The sequence below is a fragment of the Sceloporus undulatus genome, chromosome 6, assembly GCF_019175285.1.
Source record: "Sceloporus undulatus isolate JIND9_A2432 ecotype Alabama chromosome 6, SceUnd_v1.1, whole genome shotgun sequence".
Lineage (NCBI taxonomy): Eukaryota > Metazoa > Chordata > Lepidosauria > Squamata > Phrynosomatidae > Sceloporus > Sceloporus undulatus.
Genome location: NC_056527.1, coordinates 147,486,199 through 147,502,634, shown reverse-complemented (window position 1 = coordinate 147,502,634; position 16,436 = coordinate 147,486,199). Strand labels below are relative to the sequence as shown.

The 16,436-nt window shown below is 47.4% G+C and overlaps 3 protein-coding genes across 11 annotated transcripts in view; 1 reads left to right on the top strand and 2 right to left on the bottom strand.

Annotated features, from left to right (window-relative positions):
- The window catches only part of MYO1E (myosin IE), a 568,767-nt gene extending 559,660 nt beyond the window's left edge, over positions 1–9,107 (top strand). For 4 of the 5 annotated variants that reach the window (XM_042471365.1, XM_042471364.1, XM_042471362.1 and 1 more), the window contains 8 exons: positions 1,509–1,678; positions 2,191–2,336; positions 2,472–2,618; positions 3,253–3,410; positions 3,507–3,599; positions 5,262–5,463; positions 6,966–7,135; positions 8,003–9,107. In XM_042471365.1, coding sequence (XP_042327299.1) covers positions 1,509–1,678; positions 2,191–2,336; positions 2,472–2,618; positions 3,253–3,410; positions 3,507–3,599; positions 5,262–5,463; positions 6,966–7,135; positions 8,003–8,079 — 1,163 coding nt within the window. In that variant the 3' untranslated portion in view covers positions 8,080–9,107. Of the gene's footprint in view, positions 1–1,508; positions 1,679–2,190; positions 2,337–2,471; positions 2,619–3,252; positions 3,411–3,506; positions 3,600–5,261; positions 5,464–6,965; positions 7,136–8,002 lie in introns of those variants that run through there. The other variant, XR_006104381.1, reaches the window with a different exon arrangement.
- Positions 1–16,436, bottom strand: part of MINDY2 (MINDY lysine 48 deubiquitinase 2) — a 689,230-nt gene that overhangs the window by 575,224 nt on the left and 97,570 nt on the right. The window lies entirely within an intron of this gene.
- CCNB2 (cyclin B2) lies at positions 9,490–14,956 on the bottom strand. 4 transcript variants are annotated; one of them, XM_042471407.1, is made up of 7 exons: positions 14,823–14,951; positions 13,620–13,780; positions 13,305–13,463; positions 12,435–12,671; positions 12,016–12,156; positions 11,104–11,214; positions 9,490–10,425 (listed from the first exon to the last, which is right to left on the bottom strand). In XM_042471407.1, exons 2-7 carry the CDS (start codon positions 13,755–13,757, stop codon positions 10,303–10,305), a joined length of 909 nt encoding a protein of 302 aa, XP_042327341.1. In that variant the 5' UTR covers positions 13,758–13,780; positions 14,823–14,951; the 3' UTR covers positions 9,490–10,302. The 4 variants fall into 4 exon arrangements, with proteins under 4 accessions (XP_042327341.1, XP_042327343.1, XP_042327344.1 ...); XM_042471409.1 differs by lacking the exon at positions 14,823–14,951 and adding an exon at positions 14,496–14,775; XM_042471410.1 differs by lacking the exon at positions 14,823–14,951 and adding an exon at positions 14,251–14,470.

Sequence of the window (16,436 nt, the reverse complement as noted above, 5' to 3'; positions counted from 1 at the left end):
ACACACCTGGAATAATATGAAATCATACATATCTATGGCATCTTAAATCCACAATATACATCTAAACATTCCCATCTCTTATTCACCACCTTCACATCTTTATTCCTCATGCTCTCTGTCAACACATCCATTTCTTTTGCTTCCCTCAATTTAATTATCCATTCAGCTTCACAAGGTATTTCCTTCCTTTTCCAATATTGCGCATAAATGATTCGACTCAGTGTTACCATGTAGAGGATTACGGAAAACATCTCTTTTGCCTTCGGATCGTCTAGTATACCAGTCATATTTAACAAAAAAATGAGAGGGGTCCAATGGGATATCTACTTGTAGGATATTTAACATTAATCTATGTATGCTCCCCCCAAATTTTTTGGCCATCTCACAGCCCCACCAAAGGTGGAAGAAGGATCCTTCCTGCTTTCCACAATTCCAAAAGACATTGCTTGCAGTATCATAGAGTTTCTTAATCTTAACCGGCATCATGTTCCATCTATAGAGCATTTTAGTATAATTCTCTTTATAATTTTGACAAACTGTGAATCTTTTTGTGTCTTTCCAGGACTTCTCCCAGTGCTCTAAGTCAATGGGACTCTGTAAGTCCTGTGACCACCTTACCATCGAATGTTTAACAATTTCATCCTCTAGTTGTTTCTCTTTCAGAATTTTATAGTATTGTGACAAGTGCTTCTTCCCTTTGTCCAACAATACCTTGTCTAGCTCATTGTTTTCCCTGTTGAAACCTTTCAACTTTAGGTCTAATCTAAATCTATCTGCAAGTTGAAAATACAAATACCAATCAATTTAATGGCTATCAACAATGATAGCATCCTTCTGTTTCAGTGATACAATATTATCAGGCCTCCAAAAGATCAGATCTTTATATGTCAACCAGGGATTCTTATAGTCCCTGGTTCTTCTAAAAAGAGCTTCTTGGGTAGACACCCATTGAGGCAAACCAATATAAAAGAGATCCTTGACCTTGTTCAAAAAGGAGAGTGTTTCTCAAAAAATGGTGTTTAAAATCCTTATGTTCTTTAACTTTTTCGTACCATAAGTAAGCATGAATTCCGAACCTCAGGTCTCCGCATTCCAAGGCCATCAACCTTTCATTCCCTAATTTGACCCAATTTTCAATCCAACACAAGCAAGATGCAAAATAATACAGCTCAAAATTAGGTAGCGCACATCCCCCTCTGAGAACTTCATCGGTTAGTAATTTCCATCTCACTCTGGCCTGCTTTCCCTCCCAAAGGAACTTAGAGAACTCTTTCTGCCATAAAGCAAAGTATTTTGGGAGGGGAACTCTTTAGATGACCTCAGGGTGATAGGACCCATCATCAGCTACCAGATAACTTTTCTATTCCAAAAAGGAATTACTTCTCTGGATTGATTGATGTGTGCATGCCATGTAGTTGTTTTGCTACAGCGAGCAAATACCTCTCACGTGACATGCAAAAGGGCCTGGAACTGCTAAATGACACTCTTCCCCATGCATGTCTTAAAAGCCTCTGATCTGCTGCTGAATAAGAAGGAGAGAAGGCGAAACAGCATCAACCGGAACTTTGTGGGAGACTACATTGGCATGGAGGACCGGCCGGAGCTGCGCCAATTTCTGGGCAAACGAGAAAAGATAGATTTTGCAGACACGGTCATCAAATATGATAGGAGGTTTAAGGTATAACTCCCTTGTGCACCATTATTCAGGTAAACAGAGAAATGGGCCTGTTCAGCTCCTAACTTTTTTTACGTTGTTGGTGCCATCACCAAGAAGCCACTGTTTATGATGGGAATTCCAGCCATGAATGCTGTGTTCCTTGTCAGTCAAGGACAAGCAGGTGCCAGGAGTTGGGACCCCACATAGGCCAATATGCAATGCTTAGTAAAGTGGAAGGCTGTAGGAGAAGGGGGAGATGGCCATACGGGTGGACTGAGTCCATTAAGGCAACCATGCCCTGAGTTTGTAGGATGTCAGCAGATCAGTTGAGGACTGGCGCTTTTGGAGGTTGTTCCACAGGTCACTATAAGTTGGTGAAATCAACTTTATTTTAAATATGCACCCATTGCATTCTTCCCATGGCTGTCTTCTCCTGGAGCCAGGATCCCTCACACTCAGCTAAAAGAAGCTTAGGGTCTTTCCCCTTTAATGTGGGCAGCACAAACAGCCTCCCTGATGCATTTCCATTTCAGGGCATCAAGCGAGACCTCATCCTCTCCCCAAAATGTGTGTACCTGATTGGGCGCGAAAAGGTTAAGCAAGGCCCTGACAAAGGCCTTGTGAAGGAGGTGCTGAAGCGTCGGATCGAAGTGGAGAAAGTCCTCTCTGTTTCTCTAAGGTCGGTCACCACCACCTCTTTCCCCTGCCTTGAAAACAAGCCCTGGGTTTCACTTAAAATTTTCCCTGGCAGGCAACATTCATTTTGAATGCCATTCTTCAAACTCAACCATCCATGCCTTCCTTCCTTCCATAGCACAATGCAGGATGACCTCTTCGTTTTACATGAGCAACAGTATGACAGCCTCCTGGAATCGGTCTTCAAGACAGAGTTCCTGAGTCTTCTGTCCAAGCGCTATGAGGAAAAGACCCAGCGGAGGCTGCCTCTGAAATTTAGCAACACGTGAGTGGTTTGAAACAACCCATTCCTCCCTTTCTCTCTCTCTGTTGTGAGATCTCAGCCAGGGCTCAATTTTGGGTGTGCATCTTTGTTGTTGTTATTGTGTGTGGGGGGGTGGGCAGCAGGGTCAGATCCAAGACGATGCCCTGGTAAAGGATGGGTTTGTGGAGGGGATGTTAGGCTCAAGAGGGATGCTACAACTTCCCTGTCACCAACCCCCCCCCCAGGATTCAGTGTCATTTCAACAGCCCCCTCCCAACAGCCATTCCCTGGCTAGTAGAGAGCGGGGGAGATGACTAGTTTCCAGTCTAAAGAATCTTCCACCAAGATCCACTGACTTCCTCCAGTTCTCATGGCAGATGATGCCAACAGTCCATATCTGAATCTGGGGCACAAGTAGGTGCTTCTTTATCCCCCTCCACTCTACCAGCCTTGGAGTGGCCTTGCTGGGGAGAGGGCTGCTATCTGTGAGTCTTGGGGGGGGGGTCTTGGTTGTTGTGGCAGGAGGAAGGGAATGCCAACCTCTACAACAATTCCAAAAAGAATATATAACAACATAAGGCAGAATGACAGTTGCAAATGTCGCCAACACAGTGCCAGCCTTTGCCTGCTCACTGACTTTATTTTGTGCACCCAGGCTGGAAGTGAAGCTGAAGAAGGAGACTTGGGGCCCCTGGAAGGGCGGAGGGTCTCGCCAGGTGCAGTTCAGCCAGGGTCAGGGCAACGTGGCCATCCTCAAGCCAAGCAATAAAGTGCTGCAGGTCAGCATTGGTCCTGGACTTCCAAAGAACTCCCGTACGTATATCAAGATCCTTCCCAGGGAAGCCTGGAGAGGGAGGATAAGGAGGAAGGATGGCACAAGAGATCCCATCTTGAGCATGTTCTCTGTAGGTCCCACCAGAAGGCACGTGAACCAAAACCGAGGATATTCCAACCGGACCCAAGGCCAGAACTATCCCACAAGGGCAGCCCCACCTCCTCCCGGTGAGTAGTGGAATTTCTTTCTTGCCAAGGCCACTGTCTTGTCTGCCTGAGAGCTGTTAGGAAGGATCTAATTAGGGAAATTTTAATTAGCTCAGATATTGCCGAGAGGTGGCCCTAACAACACCACGTGCCGGAATCATGTCCCAATAGTGTATACCAGAGATCGCCAGCAAGCCCCAAGAGAAAGAGATGCTGATACCAACCAGGTCCAATTAAAAGGGTATTGTTTATTAAAGCACAGGGAAAACCACACGGCAAAAGGGGAACACACACACACACACACACACATTCAGTGCTACAGCAGGGGATGGGTAAGTTCGGGAAATAGGTTTGAGAAAGAGAGGCACCATTAGGGAATACTACCTTAGAATTTTCTCCAGGAAGTCCTGATGAAGCTTGGATGGACAGTGAATCACGGCCGTAGGAGCGGGGGAAAAGAAGGCCGCGGGAGCTAAGAGCAGAGTTCAAATTGGTGTGGACCAATTTGCAACCTGGTGACAGTGCAAGCTCAGTTCAGCTCAGCTCAGAGAGGGTCCAGAAACCCTGGGTTTTTCTAATGTGAAACGTATCCGGAGGCTATGGAGATCTGCTAGACAAAGGTGTTGATTGCTTGGGCTTTGTTAAGCCAAGAGTAAGTAATGTGTTGCACAATGCATTCAGGTCTGGACACAATTCGGAGGGGCATCCGACTTGATTACTAAGTCGTTAAGCTGATCACTGGCCCATCAAGTGAGAAGCCAAGTCTACTGCCTTACTTGGGCAAGCAGTGGCGATTCTGGTTTGGCGACTACCAAACTTCCTATGGAAAATTTCCAATTTCATCTCTTTCTAGGGCTCTGCTTTTGCAGGGTGAGTTGCCTACGTGGTCTCTCCACTTTTAGGCTAATGGCGGGTCTTCTATGGGGTCAGTCAGGGGTCATAACACAGATCGAACGTACCCAAAATTTTATTAAAACCAAACTTGGTACAGAGCCTACCCTGAAGGTACCAGATCCCAGCTGATCATGAAAGCAAAGCAGGATCAGTCCTGATGGGAGATCATCAACAAATACCAGGTGCTGTAATCTAAATTTCAGAGAAAGGAACTGGCAAAATCACCTCTGAGTAGTCCTTGCCTAAGAAAGCCCTCTGAAATTCATAGAGGATCCCAACCAATGTTTCCAGTGAGTTTTCAAAGCTACTTCTAATGAGCATTTCAAAGGCTTTTTAAATAAGAATTTTGAAGGGAAATTTACACGTTGTGTGACATTTAATTACCAGTCTTAACGGTTATTTTTTTTAATGAACTGCAACACAACAAGACATTTTAAAAACAACAACAATGTAATAAGCAAGAGTATGTAATCATTCTAACAAGAAAGACCAATACTGTATGCAGGGGACAACAACACAATTTCAGGGATTGCTTCCAGGCCCTAGCCACCTTAATCCAGAGTTGCACACAAAGTTAGAGGACCCCCACCATGGGAAAGCCAGATCTCAGCTGTGCCATGTTTTGGAGACCAGTAGGAACATGGAACTGTTGAGCTCCATGTGTCTGACTAGTCAGGGCTGCCCTTAATCCCATGGTGATGGGGCAAGGAAATTTCCATGTGGGCAGATGGAGGCAGAAGGGCTGAAAGGGAGGGTACCCTCAGCCTTACAACTTGAATTGCTTCCTAGGTCTCCATCAGAACGGAGTGATCCAACTCGCCCAACACACGCTGCACCCTCAAGGCCTAGCCAGCCAGAGAGCCAGCCAGAGAAGCCTGTACACCGCTATGGCATGCCCACCCTTGCCGCAGGTCTCAGGCGGGCCAGACCGCATTTCCCAGCAGCCAAACAGCCTCGACTTCCTCAGGGTCCCAGAACAGGGTGCTGCCGGGTAAGCATGTAGCACTTTGTGTGCAACCCTTCTGTTCCAGGGGTTGGGGAATGTACACACTGCAACTCGCAGCATTCTTTACCATGGTTGGCTAGGGCTGCTGGGCATTGCAGTTCAACACCATCCGTAGACCTGCCAGGTGCCTCTACACCTACTTTAAGATATTAGCTTGTTTTCTAAGTTATTTACCTCACCCTTTCCCTTGGGACTAAAAAAGCCAGGTTACCAAGGAAGGAATAAAGGGCAGGCAGCTGATGAAGCAAAAGCCTGTTAATGGATGGGTAGCCATGCTGTGAATTTCTCCCACTTCCATCTGGATTGACAGAGTTGGAAATTGGAAAACATAGAATGATGCACTGGAGCTACCAGACCAAGAACCTCTTAACTCTCTGAGTTTTGGGTTCCATAGAGATCATCTTCTAAGAGCTTCTTTTGGCTCAGTGGGTGGTTGGGTCCCAGAGAAAGGCCTGTACCAGGGCAGCACATCCACTTTTAACCTCTCCTTGGACAGAGATTGAATCCTGCAATATGTCGGTGGAAGCATTTCGAGGTATGGGTCTAGCCTGCACTCCAATAGGGACGGGCAATATGACACCTTCTGGATAGTGTGGACCACACGGCTCATCATCCATGCTGGGCAGGGGGTTTGTGGGCACTGTAGTCCTAAAGAGTCCAAGCTCTGTGTAGACGGAACCAGGAGGCACTTCTGTTTCCCAAAGTCTTCAGCCCTCAAGGCAGTCTATGATGCCACCTGCTGGGTCCCTCCAGATGCTTTCAAGGATCCCCTCTCATCTGAGTCCAAAACATCTGGAAAGGGCTGGATTTGTAAAAGCTGCTTTAGAACTTCTGATTTCCAAATGCATAAAAGTGCTTTATCATTTCATTTGTTTGCTTCTCTGTAAAGCTATGTTCGTGCCAGTGGCACATAGATAGCTAGAATCAGAGTTAGAAGTCAAAGCCCCATCTGCACAGGGATCCAGTGGTGAAGCATCCCTGGGAAATGGCCATCTAATCTGTTAAAACCTTCCAACAAAGGAGAGACCCTCACCTTGCAAGGCAATCTATCCCTCTTACTATCAGGAGATACTGCTTAGTGTTTAGTTGGGTAGACTAGACAGACAACCACACTATTGTTGTTACCAACTGCCTTCTTTAATTGAGACAAAATTGGCTGCAAACTAACATACAAAGTAAATATCCACGTGCAGAGAAATGCCAGGGTAGTGATGTGCAATACCCATCAATGACTGGGTGTTGTGTGATGCACAATGTGCAGCCACAGTGAGCTGTGTGTATGCAGCTCTGCTTTTGCCACCACCAGCAGAATACATCTGTTGCACTATGGCAAATAATTCCCCTCACATACACAGTGTAACTGATGCATAATACATGGGTCACTAGCAGGGTACCAGCTATTGAGCCATTGAGTAGTCTGTTATCCCAAAATGGAGGCTTCATTCATGGCCCTGTGGTCTTCCTAAGCTTTCCTTCTCGCTCTGTAGGGCTCGGAGGCAGACCACAAGCCGACCCCCACCAGCAGGAGGCAGACCCAAGCCACAGCCAAAACCAAAGCCTCAGGTACCCCAGTGCAGGGCACTTTACGCCTACGATGCTCAGGACACAGACGAACTCAGCTTTAATGCCAACGATGTCATCGATATCATAAAAGAAGGTAAGGCCTCCTCATTCTTCTACGCTGTATATCCTCAGACCAAAGTAACAATGTAAGATGTATTTCCTACCCCACCTTTCCATCGTCAAAAGACCCTCAGACGACTAACGGAAACTCAGAAATAAACACTAGAAATCAAAACACAATACAAGTTTGTGTAGTTTAACTGGGATGGGAGGTGGGTCTAGCCTTGAGAGATGTAGCAGCAAGATAGTAAATACTCTGATTTCTAATTTTTGTATTAAAATATTTGTACCCCATCCTACATCAGGGGAACTCAGGGTAGGTTACATGTGATCAGCTTGAAATTTTAAAGCAATTTAAACTTTTTAAAAAAGTGTTGTAAAAGATTCAAACCATATACACTTGTCTTGGAAGAAATCAAATAGGCTGTGATGGCTTTAAGCAAAAGCCACCTTTTGACTGTTTGCCAGAATGAAGTCAGCATCAGCATTAATTCATTGCTGTTGTTGACTTTACCCACAAATATTTATGTAACATGTTTCTCTCAGGAATTATGTCTGCTAATGTTTCATTTCTAGGACTTGGATGAATTAAATAGCTGGAGGGAATAATGGATTTTCTTTTTAAGAATTTAACTTTAAAGGAGTGTAGACTTTATTTCAAGTAGCTGGACAGGAACTATGGGTTCCTTTTTTAAAATATAATTTTTAAATGTCACTTTTAAGAATCGTGAATTCTCTTTGGCTGCCGTTCTGACAAGGTAAGCCCCAGCTCCTTATTCAAACAAATGGCATGTTTTCTAAACCGAATTAAGACACTCAGCTCAAATGTTTCCATAGAGCAAATTGCGATCCCTCAGGGGAATGGCCCTCTCCCTTCTGACTCCCTTGTGCTCCTTTCCAGATCCTTCAGGCTGGTGGACAGGGAGGCTGAGAGGGAAACAAGGACTCTTCCCAAATAATTATGTGGCCAAGGTGTAATCCTTTGGGCCGAGGGACCCTTGTTGCACACGATCATTCCAGAGGAAGAGGCCTTCCAAAGCCTTGCGATGTAACTGTAAAGCGACAGTTCGCTGCAGGATCTCTCACCTGTCGTTGCCAGAGGCAGCAGATGGGCACAGGATTATCTCTGCTTATTCTCCAAGAAGCCAAAGCGCAGCACATGCCTCAAATGCCCGAGAAACCAAACCAAGGAATTATTTATTTTATTTAACGCCTTTTTATTCTCATGAAAGAAGAGGAGCGTGTTTTAAATTCCATGCCTCTTGCCCCTTTTCCTTTTCTGTTCAAATTCTGGAAATAGCCAGGTGCTCTCTGAGAGGACTTTGGAAGAGATGTCTTTGGAGGTTTTATTTTATTTTCCTCACGTGCCTTTAGTTGCTCTGGTGACTGCCTTCTAAATTACCTTAACAAAATAATGGCATTATATGCACATTGCCTCTGCTGTGTGACTTTGCAGAAAAGCACAGTCACAAGTTATGCTGCTACCTGCCTTAGGAATGTAGGTGTTTCCTTCCTTTTGGAATCTCGTCCTTGTCTTCCGCCTTCCCCTGACTCTGCTTCAGAGACCTCACAAGAATCTTGTGACCTACGACAGTCAAGGCACTGCAACTAAAGGAAGGCCGTCTTTGTACACTGTTTGGATTGCATTGGGTGAATGTGGCTGGTCCATGTTTGTCTGTTTTCTTATTGCTGTATAAGTTAGGGAAATCAATCGCCACACATTCTCTGCCTCCCTCCTGGGAACGCTGTTGGCTAAACTAAGACAACATGCAATGTAGATTTTAAGGTCCAGTAAGAGATAAACCTGATTGAAGGTTTTGTGGTGACCGTTTTGGGGCCAGGTACTTCCACATACGCACTAATAAAAGGGATCAAGTCAGTTTTAATGGAGCTTTGTTAAGCCCAGCTGCCTCCTGCATCCGTCACAAGAGCTGTTGCATACCCACTGCATGCCAGTTTATCTGTTTTCTTCTCCAGCGCCATCAATAAAAACCATAGGAACTAAACACTCATCTTTGTGGCAACTTTGTTTGAAGGACTTAATGGCTGTTAGTGGCACATGCTTAGGTTAAGTTTCTCTCAGAACTGCAGATGTCCTTTTTTGAACATTGCAAAGGTTGGTATTTGCTTCCTCCCTTTGCCCCTGCAAGCTCACTTCACCCAGCTCACCATCATGCAAAATTTACCCATTGCTTCCTTTGAGAAGAATATCAGTAAAGAATTACATTCCTAATCATAACACAGTTCTCAACTGTGGTCAGTTCTCCCCTCCATCCTGAACAGTGGATAGCTTACCCCTACTTCTCTTTAAATTGCACAGTAAAAGTGAGAGGATTGCCCAAAGGTTTCCTTCCAGAGCAAAGCTAAACATTTCAAGAGAGAGGGAAGTACAACAAAAAGCCTTTATTATGTCACATTCAAATTGCTCTTCATGCACAGACACAAAACAATATAAAGTGTTGGACACCTGTCACATTTAAGATTTTGCTCTGCTTTGCATTTCAGTGCACCCTCTTATCTCTCTCTCTCTCTCCAGTTTGTTTTTGCAAAGCAATCAGTGTTTCATTTGATATAAATACATTCTCAAAAACTAGTCTGTCCAGAAAAGGCTGAACAAACTGATCAAAAGGATCATACTTTAATGCTTTATAAGTACATTCCTGCCTCAACCCACTGCAAAAAGCTTCCTTGGAGTGGCACTACCACCCAAAAGGCCATGGCAATTATAAGGCAGAAAGGTGGGACACCTTGACCCCTACACTTTTCAGGGCCTCATGCCAAGGCAAGCAAAGACTGAGCAAAGGCAAACAAGGGGAAAAGTGCAGGTAGCCAAGAGAAACACACTCTGCTTCCTCGCGGGCTTCACCTGCTCTGACAGACTGCTGCTCCACAGTGAGACCGCAGAGGAAAAGTTAGCTCTGCTACAAGAGAAAGGGGTGTATGTCTGGAAATGCTACCTGGTGCACCAGAGAAGCAAAGTAACAACACACAGGTAATTTCCTTGATGCCTTTATGATGCCTGTTGATTTCTCCAAAATGTACTTTCGGAAGGGGAGCTTTTCTACAATGTTTTTACCAAGTATATAAAAAATTCAGTATATGAGCAACTCTTACGTGCATCTTAAAACCCTCAATGGATGCCAATGAGGAGAAGGGACACCTTTTCCTTGATCAAATGCACACAGAGAATGCTGCAGGAATTCACAATGGTGGCCTGGACACACCCAGAAGAGGCGCTGCGAGGTCCTTAACGGTGCTGGAGTTCAGCTGAGGGATGTTGCTGATCCCCAGAAATTTGCTGCTGGCGTATTTCTTCTTGACTGCCTGGTAGGATTGGGGCAGGAAGGGGGGAGAGAAGGATGTAAGATCAGGCTTGAAGAGGCCTTAGCTTCCTGCTTGGCTCATCATTCCTGGGAGAGAAAGGAGTTGCACTGCTCGGACTCCCTGCTGCCCCGTACATTTGCTAGGAGCAAAAAGCAATGTAATAGGGGAAAGTTTCACTTTTGGACTATGATGCCCATAATCCCCAAGCTGCTGACTGGCAACTGGCTGGACAAACTGGGAGTTCTCATCCCAAAATATATCTATGTCTGGGCATTTGCCCCACCACTGGACCAAGGAAGGGTGGGCAATGCTCCCATGTTAAAGAATCAGAGGGAGCCCAGACTTCACCATTTCTCACAAGGAAGTTGGACTTCCAAAGAGAAACTCTTGCCCCTTTCTAGTTCTTCTACCTTGGGAGTCTCTCCTTCTCCTCAGATGGTGGGGCTGATGCTGACCTGGTTTCTTTGTGGAGATGTAAACCACTGACTATCCCATCTTCCTTTACAGTATCCTCCCAATATCCATCCCAATGGAGGGCTCCCAACAGTCAGAAATCTGCCCTCCTTTTTTTCCTTCTTCTTTTTTTTAGAGATATTTTTTCCATCCCTGCTGAGTAGCCATTTGTAGCAGTGATGCCAAAACTAAAAGCAGGAGTATTTGCTCAGGAAAAGTACTCACGAGCTGCTTGGTAAGATTCTTGTTCACCTTCACAACGTTCTTGGCCATGTGCTCCATGACAGGACTGAGGCTCTCCTCAGCATATCCGGTGTAAGAGCACAGCTTGAGGTTCTGCGGGAAGAAAGAGACAGCGGCCTCAGGACCTGTTCAGGGAGGCAGGATGGCTTTCTGGGCCATGCAGGGCCTCTACAAAAACCAGCCAAGCAGAGGAGGACTTTCACGAAGCAGATGGCAATGGGCGCCATTGCCACTCAGGCAGTCCATGTGCCACAAATAACCCTGGAGTGGGCACACATTGGAAACTTATGTACTAACAAGGTGCTACTGAAAGGCATCTTTAAGCAACAAGTAAAAGTTCTTACTTTGGGAGACAGCCTAAAGGTGCATGATGCAGGCTCCTAAAGAACATGAGTGGGAACCTGAAGCTGGATCAGCTCCATGCAGGATTCTCTAGTCTAGCATCTTGTTGCCACAATGGCCCACCAGCTGCCTCAGTGGGAAGCCAGACACTAGGACACAAATATACCTGCATGCACTCAATGGCTCACCTTTCCCAACAACTGTGCTTCCCACTCTGCCTTGAGACAATTGCCCCGACCTTGCCTAGATGTTCCTAGACTATAAACCACAGAATCAAATGAAATGTTACAAAGGCTATTAAAGTGGGGCCGTAGTGCAATAACTGGATAGTATGAATAGGCCCCATATGTGGAGGAACTGCTGCTTCCAGTGTTCCTCACTGTCGGCTACAGGACTGCTGGGAGTTGCCAGTCCTGCCACATCAAGAGGGTGGTGAAATTCCACCCATTTTAGGCAGACTGGTCCCATTGGCATCCACTTACAGGAGAATATATGAGAGATGGACTCTTCTGCCTGTCCTATGGGACAGCCCTGCCTTCTCCCAAGACTCACCCACTGGCCTTCGGACAAGACCTTCAGAGAGAGACAGAGAGCGGCAGCAGCGACCTCCGAAGGGTTGTAGTGCACCATGGCATAGTCCACCAGGCTCAGCTCCATCAGGTATTTGGCCAGCAAGTATGACTCCATGGACGGCTGGTGAAGCAAGGAGGACGGGTGCGAGTTAAGAGGCCCCGAGGCCTAGCTTTGAGAGAGTCTCCTTAAGGTCCAGCGGATAGAAAAGGGCACACACGAGATTTGCTGAAAACCCCACATTTGCACTCCAACGTCCCATTAGGTGTATTGGGTGTAGTGCCTATAACAAGACACCACTGTGTCTGAGGGCCATCTCCCCACCGTAATGTCTGGGTCTCCCCCAACACAAAAATATTTGGGTGCTCGATATCACATGCATACCCCAAGTGTGGGCTCACATTAGAGACTTTGGCGGCCCTCCTCAGGAAATGTAGGGGGAGCGGCCTGCCCAGGACAAAGCTCAGCTCCTTCAGGATGCTCTTCTCCATCGCCCGGATCTGAGCCGACTTATAGGCCTCGTCCGTCATGTAGACAAAGTCCAAAATGCTCGGGGCGTAGATCTCTTCGTATTTTGCGGCCAGGAACATGGCTGTCACGCCAACCAACTGGAGCTCCTTGCGAGAGACAGGCTGAGCCTAGCTTGACACACATACAGAGAAACACACAATGCCAGCTGTATACAACAAGCATTGCAGGACCTTTTTCTTACTCTCACCTGTCAAAAAGGCAGTTCCTTTAGGATTCCCAGTTGCCAAGACATGTTTGAAGAATCACAACAGACTAAACCAAGTCCCTTTCACAAAATCAAGTGCTTAGCTTAATGATCCTTGAAAGCATGTTGCTCTACTTAAACCCTGCCAGGATCTGACTCCTAGGAACAATGCGTAGAACTGAACACTTATTTTTTAAAAGAAGTAAGTCTTGCCTAATGAAATAAAGGAGCATTACCCACTGGCACAAAACACAGAAAATCAACTCATTTGAACTATGGATACCACACACTACCAAGAAGACAAATGCATGTGTCCAAGAGCAAATCATGGCTGAATTCTCCCTAGAAGCCAAAATGACCACCAGACTGAGATTATCACACTTTGGTCACATCACAAAAGAACGTGACTCATTAGAAAAGACGCTAATGCTCAGCAAAATGGAAGGCAGCAGGAAAAGCGGAAGACCCGGTTGCAAATGGATTGGCTCAGCTCCTCAAAGGCTGTACTCCGTTCTCTTAGTGATCCTTGTCCCCCAAGCTGTGCTGAGTGGCCTACTTGCAAGTAGCGATCCATAATGTTGACAGACATGTAGAGCGTCTCTTGCAGGAGCTGGAACCGCGCATGGACTTCCACCAGCCAGTCAACGAGAATGGCGCGCATGCGGCCACTCAGCTCCGTCCCATCGAGGTAGAAGGGAGACACGCGCTGCTGCACCTGTGAGGGAAGAGGTTCCCACAAACGCCCCAGTTTCAGTCACCTGGGAGGATGAACACCCTGAAAAAGGGAGCCTAAGTGGGTTCCTTTCCAGGGGTCCAGAATTGCCTTCCTCCCACTTCCGGAAGGGTGCTAGCGGCATAGAAGAATGCCTACCTCCAGCTGCCTCAGATATTGGAAGATGTCCTTGACGTAGAGGCTGCACAGGTGGGGATCCCCCTCATCCTCCACGTCAACGTCTTCTACGCCGCTCTGCAGCATCTCGGAGCATGCTTGGCACAGCTCCACCTCCATGGGGACCGAAAGGGGGTCCTAGACTGGAAGCGGAAGGAAAGAGACCCACCTTTACAGACCAGCTGGTGCCCTCCAAGAGCCACAGGCCAGGAACCTGTGGGTGGCCCACAGAGGCAACAACCTCACTGCACACGCAAAGGGACTTTGTGGGAGAAGGCAGGACAGACGTGTCCAACCGACTGGAGCAGGAGGTAAAACTATTGCTCAGGTGAAATAAGAGCCCTGGAGCAGGGTGTTAAGGCATGATGAAGTGGCAGCTATGCACATTAACCATTGCTCATATTGCGAGTGCAGTATGGCTCCTTTAGGCTGAGACGGTGTGACATCTGGGCTGCAGAGGAGCTATGCTGCCCAACCACTGCCACTGTGGGAACCCATGGCCTTGCATGCTTTCTTATTCCCTGCCACTGCTCCATCATCCAGCCTTTCATCCCTTTCAAAAATCCCCCATACTCCCCAATTAAATTACACTGAAAGGCCCTAAGAATTTAACCTTCTGGCTTCTGAGACCACAAATGCCTTAAACCAACTGATGGCAGAACGCTGGGGCACGGCTGTCTATTCGCTGCCTGTCCTCCATTAAGGTCAAGGTGACAAACAAGGCTCTCTTCCACCTCACAACATCCCTGCGAGGGAGGCAACGCCTAAAGACACCCCTGTTGCCAAGCAAGGGATCCACTGCGCTCTGGGCCATGGGTTCTGCATCCATGGGCCTGGAAAGGCTTTGGAAATAGATACCTTCCAAAGAGCAAGCCTGGATTTGGCCACAAGGGGCGCCATTTTACTAAACGACTGGGACTTGAGCGATGAGCATCCATCCATCCATCCATCGGTTTATTGGCTTTCCAGAGACACAGGAGCCCTGCCTTCTGTTTCAGGTGGCAACCCCCCACTATTCCTATTAAATGTGTTGCTGTTCATTATTTCCATCATTCATTCACCCCTCCCCGCCTCCCCCGCCCCTCAGGGAGCCTCCAGAGGCCTGACACGTGTCAACGTTCAGACGTTCACTCGCGTGTCCAGAAGGAGAGACGGAGCCGCCTGCCTTCCCTTCCTTCCGCTCACCTTGAGGCCCTCCATGGCCTGCTTCCGCCGCCGAGCCTTCCCTCAAGTAAATTTCCCGGCCTCGGCCTCCGAACACCGAGAGCGCGCCGCCATTGGCTCGCCACGACCAGGAAGGGGCCGCTCAATTGGCTGCCGCTCCTTTGTCCCCGCCCCCGCGTTGCCGTGACGACGAGGGAGGGCTTGAGCGGGGCGTACCCTTGACGCTCTTCTCGCGAGAACTCCGCGAGTCTCTTCCGGGACTTTAAATGTGCCATTTGCGAGTCTTCCATCAGGGGGCAGCAGAGGGAAGCCATCCCAGAGCCAGGCGTGAAATGGACGCTTTAACTGCCAGCGGAGGGCGCTGTAGTTGTGAGCTGCTTTAGGCTCTCTGTCACAGCAGGCAGCCCTGGAGTTAAAGCGGTGTCGGGCCGCATTAATCCCGTACTAGGAATCCAGGAAGGAGAGTGACAGGGGACCCCCGGCCACTGAAAGAGAGAGGCACAGCAAGCAGAGAAATGCCATTGGGCTTCTATGGCAGCTCTTCTAAGGCCTTCCTTGGAGGTCTTTAAGCAGAGGCTGGATGGCCATCCCTCGGGGATGCTGATGGAGAGTTCCTGCATGGCAGAAGAAGGGGGTTGGGCTGGATCAGGGCCCTTCTTGGGGTCCCAACTCGTCTAGGATTCCTAATGCCAAGGTGGAATCTCATTTCATAGGCTCCTAGAGCTGGAAGGGCCACCCAGGCCTTCCCTGTTCTTCTGCCCTGAAGGAAGGCCCCCTCCAAGCCCTCCTCCTTGGGACACAGAGACCCCCAGAGAAGGAGTCCTAGAATAGGAAGAGACACCCCCCCAAAAAGAGCCACCCAGCCCAGCCCCCTCCAAGGGACTCAGGGACACCCAGCCTCCAAAGAAGGGAAGCTCCACCAGACCTCCGCTGTCAAACATCTCCTACTCTCAGGAAGTTCCTCCTCATGTTGTTGGAATCTCTTTTCCCAGAGTTTGCGTCCATTGCGGCCTATTCTTGGGGCAGCAGAAAACAAATTCCCTCCATCCTCCAAACACCATCCCTTCAAATATTTAAGTGTGGCTTTTGTGTCTCCCCTTAACCTTCTCTTCCCCAGGATAAACAGACCTAACTCCTTAGAGACTTGCATTTCCAGAAGGGAGTTGAGGTGTAAAGTCCCAACATACTTCTCCTTTCCTCATCCCTGGGTTTTGCAGAATCACAGAAGTGGAAGGGACCCCAAGGGTCATGCAGTTCAACCCCATTCTGCTTATTATTATTATTATTATTATTATTATTATTATTATTATTATTATTATTTACACAGTCTACTTTGATAAGTCCATTGATGTGCTCACCATCTGATATATTTTCATACTTATCACTTGTCCATATATATATATATGTATGTATGTATGGATGGATGGATGGATGTCCAACCCCATTCTGCCATGCAGGAAAACACCATCAAGCCCTCCCTGGGACAGATGGCCATCCATCCTCTGTCTAAAAACCTCCAAAGATGGAGGCTCCAACACTCTCCAAGGGAGCATCTTCCACTGTGAAACAGCTCTTACTGTCAGGAGCTTCTTCCTAATGTTTAGGTGGAAACTATTTTCCCACAGTTTGCATCCA

Excerpts from the sequence above, each read along its gene's own strand:
- CCNB2 (XM_042471407.1), bottom strand. The coding sequence starts at position 13,757 with ATGGAGGTGGAGCTGTGCCAAGCATGCTCCGAGATGCTGCAGAGCGGC. Across the intron at positions 12,672-13,304 it reads TTATGGATCGCTACTTGCAA|GCTCAGCCTGTCTCTCGCAA; the intron begins GTAGGCCACTCA and ends GTGTCAAGCTAG. Across the intron at positions 12,157-12,434 it reads GGGCCGCCAAAGTCTCTAAT|CCGTCCATGGAGTCATACTT; the intron begins GTGAGCCCACAC and ends TTGCTTCACCAG.